This window comes from Buceros rhinoceros, unplaced genomic scaffold, assembly GCF_000710305.1.
Source record: "Buceros rhinoceros silvestris isolate BGI_N320 unplaced genomic scaffold, ASM71030v1 scaffold5913, whole genome shotgun sequence".
Lineage (NCBI taxonomy): Eukaryota > Metazoa > Chordata > Aves > Bucerotiformes > Bucerotidae > Buceros > Buceros rhinoceros.
This window is the reverse complement of record NW_010405262.1, coordinates 35955-39601: the sequence shown is the minus strand read 5'-3', so window position 1 is coordinate 39601 and position 3647 is coordinate 35955. Positions and strand designations below refer to the sequence as shown.

Sequence of the window (3647 nt, the reverse complement as noted above, 5' to 3'; positions counted from 1 at the left end):
CAAGCGCCCCCCACACCTCCGCCCTCCCCCCCCCCCCCACCAGCCACTATCTCCTCGCCGTGTCCCCCGGCTCACAGGCAGAAGGGCGCAGCGGGTCCCCGCAGACCAACAGCTGCCTTCGCACAGCATCGGTGAGTGGAGCGCGCCCCGGGCGGCCTCAGTGGTGAACGTGCTGGTGACTGTGGGCAGTCAGCCAGACATCCCAGTTTGAGTCCTTTCCTATCAGACTGGAACGGCTGGAGCCCAGGGTGGGTCCCCAGGGAGCTGTGGAAGCAAGCGGGGCTGCCCGGAGAGGCAGCGAGTGTCCCAGATGGACAACAGGCTGGCAGCTGATGGCACCCCAGGGTCCTTGCTGGGAAAGCAAGCGGGTCTGGCCGGAAAGGCAGCGAGTGTCCCAGATGGACAACAGGCTGGCAGCTGATGGCACCCCAGGGTCCTTTGCAGGGCATCTCCTGGGCATCCCCGCTGCCACCACACCCAGTCGCACTTAGTTGGGGCACAGTGCAGCTCCCATGTCCCATGGGGCCCTGGAACAGTTCCTCTGCCCTGGGGAACCCTGGCATAGCTCCCCACCTCCCCAGGGGACCCCGGCATAGCTCGCTCTGCCCCTGGGTGAGCACTGGCAAAGCTCCCTGTGTCCAGGGAGAGTCCTGGCAGGGCAACCTCTGCCCCATGGAGCCCTGGCCCAGCTCCCTCTGCCCCTGGAGGAGTCCTGGCACAGCTCCCTGTGCCCTGGGGGAACACTGGCACAGCTTCTTCTGCCCTAAAAGAGACCTAACCCAGCTGCCTCTCACCTCAGGGGGAGGCCCTGGCACAGCTCCCTCTGCCCCTGTGGGAGTCCTGGCACAGCTCCCCCTGCCCCACAGAGCACTGGCACAGCTCTCTCCACCCTGGGGAAGCCCTGACACAGCTCTCCCTGCCCCATGGAGCCCTGGCACAGCTCTGTCCACAGCAGGGAAGCACTGGCACAGCTCCCTCAGCCCTGGCACAGCTCCTACACCCCGGGAGAACCCCGCTGCAGTGTTGCAGGGCTTTTCACATCTTGCTGAGCCATTGCGGCTCCTCGCAGTGGGTGAGGGATTATAACCACTGGAGTGAAGGAGGGAGTTACCCCAGATTTATGAGAAGCCTTTACTTGGGAAGACAGAGCAGGGCTTGCAGTTGGGGTCTGCAGTCAGAGCTTGTGCTTCCCCACCCGGCCACCAGCACAGCAGAGCTGTCCCTTCAGCATCCACCATGCCTTGCTCAGCCTTCTGGACAGTACAAAAGGTTGGAGCCCTCTCCAAGCTGCCAACACACCAAAGCAGCACAAGGTGCTGCTGATCGGAGCCCCAGTTCATCCCAACACCCTACCAGGGCTTCCCAGGCAGCAGCAACACCCGCCGCACAGGCTGTAAAACACACACGGTGGTGCAGGGCACACACAGTGTGTTCAGGGATGTGCACAACAGCCGCAGAGCAGAGTGACAGCCGGGCCCAGTGCTGGAGCAGGGCGGCTTGTGAGCCACATTCCCGCAGCTCGTGCAGAGCGGGAAGCAGCAGGAGCTGGGCAGCAGCGCGCGGTGCTGCCCGGGTGAGGCAGGCACTGGGGCTTGCTGCTGGGGTGAAATGGGCAATGGGAGCCACACTGTGGGTAAGCTGGGGACTGGGGCAGAGAGCAGGGGACGCAGTGGGCAGTAGGGTGCAGTGGTGACCTCAGCAGTGGGGCAAGGGCTGTAGAGGTGAGCTGGGCACTGGGGCAGAGCTGCAGGTGCGATAGGCAGTGGGGTGATTCTCCAAGAGGGGCAGCAGGGCTGTGCTGCAAGACGAGGCAGCAGCCAGTGAGCATCATCGACACCTCGGGGGCATCTCCTGCTCCTTCTTCGCTGCCCGAGCGCAAGGGGCAGACAGAAGGGATGGCCCCACGGTGTCCTGCAGCTCATCCCAGCTGCAACACCACCCATCCTGGGCGCTCCTCTACTGCCTGCAAGGGGCTCCCAGGGGTGAGGGTCCTTCTTCAGCAACAGTCCCCTCACTGTGCCCAGCGTTGTAATGCCATCCCACGCACACCAGGCACACTGCTCCTCCTAGCCACCCGCCACCGAAAGGTGGTCAGGAAGCTCATGGCCAGGCCAAGGTGCCCCTGGATACACTTCTGGATCTGACCTGCCTGCCAGGGCCACGCTGCATCCCCTGGTGCTGGGTCTCATGGGATGAGGCAGCCGCGGCTGGGCAGTGGGGGAGGGCACACAAGGGCCTAGAGGCCATGGGGCAGCGGCTGCCAAGCAGTGAACCTTCAGATGAGGTCCCTGCTGGAAAGGGGGACTGGCAAAAAGCTGGCACTGATACACAGATGTTTGGCACAGGGAAAGCCTCAGTGCTGACCTGGCAGTGACCTTTCTGAGTGGTGTCCTCTGGCCTGGGCTCTGTGAGATGTCCCTGGACAGGCAGTGATGGAGAGGGTCCCCAGTGGCGGGGCCAGAAGGCAGTTGGCAGCCGGGGAAATGCTGAGTCGCTGGCAGGGTACAGCCCAGAGCCCGTTTCTCTCTTCCCCTTGATCTGCACATCCAGCCGCCTGTGCTCCAGCAGCGCCCCGAGCTCAGCCTGGCCCTGGCTCTTGGAGGACTCAGCCTGAGGGCTGACGGAGCTAAGTGACCTCCCTCTCCTCTGCCCCAAGGCCAGGCACCTTGTCTGAGCTGATCTGACCCACAAAGTTGTTAGTGTCCCTAGCACCACACTGGCTTCAGCAGGGGTGGAAGAGCTGGGCTCCCCCCACGCCTCCCTGTGCATTGACTCGGTTTCCCTGTATTTCCCCCACGCAGATGGCTACGCAGGCAGGTCAAAAGTTTTCTAATCCGTCCCCAAGTTTTTGTAAGTCCAGCCCAGCCCTCTCAGAGGTAAAGCAGCCTCCACCCTATGAGGATGCAGTGAAGCAGGTAACTGCATGATTTCTATTTTCTACAGGGCTAGGGCTGCGCAGGGTGTTCTTTGGTGCCTCATGTAACTCACCGGCAGGAGTTACAACCCGTTACGGGGTCGCTGGGGAGGACAGGCCTGCTTCCATAAGGAACAGGCTTTTCTTGAGGAGTTAGTTGATGAGTGACTGCCACAAAGCATCAGACACCACACTGGATGGGACAGCATCTGTGCTGAGGAGAGGCACCAGTCCACCCTGGGGTCCTGACACCCCCATGGGGAACACGCAAATACCCCAGGACCTTGGTGTACTCTTCTGTGGGAGGCCCAGTGCTACGTGAGACCCTTGAGCATTCTCAGGTCACCAGGAAAGCACACCTCCCCTCTTTAGCCCATCAGCAAAGTGCCCTGCTCCGTGTCATCTGCCTCCCTCAGCCTTTCCCCAGAGCACTGGGCCCACAGGGAGAACTGTCACCATCGCCCTGGACCCCCTGCTTCTTGTGAGAGTCTGTCAGCAGCCTCAGTGCAGTCATGATGGTGGCTTTAGGAACACAGAGTGATGCTGTGGGCAGTGACAAAAACGGGCTGATGCTGGACTGCAGGGAGGTGTGCAGAGTCAGTCGTAGAATTGTTTTGGTTGGAGAAGCCCTTTAACCTCATGGAGTCCAACCGCTCCCCCAGCACTGCCAGGTCCCCCCTGCCCCCTGTCCCTCAGCACCACCTCCACACGGCTGGGAAACCCCTCCAGGGAT

At 62.1% G+C, this 3647-nt stretch overlaps 1 protein-coding gene across 1 annotated transcript in view; it reads left to right on the top strand.

The window, feature by feature from the left end:
* The window catches only part of MYOCD (myocardin), a gene marked incomplete at its 5' end in the record, with an annotated part of 10433 nt that overhangs the window by 3758 nt on the left and 3028 nt on the right, over positions 1-3647 (top strand). The window contains one exon of the mRNA XM_010133649.1: positions 41-131. Coding sequence (XP_010131951.1) covers positions 41-131 — 91 coding nt within the window. The remainder of the gene's footprint in view (positions 1-40; positions 132-3647) is intronic.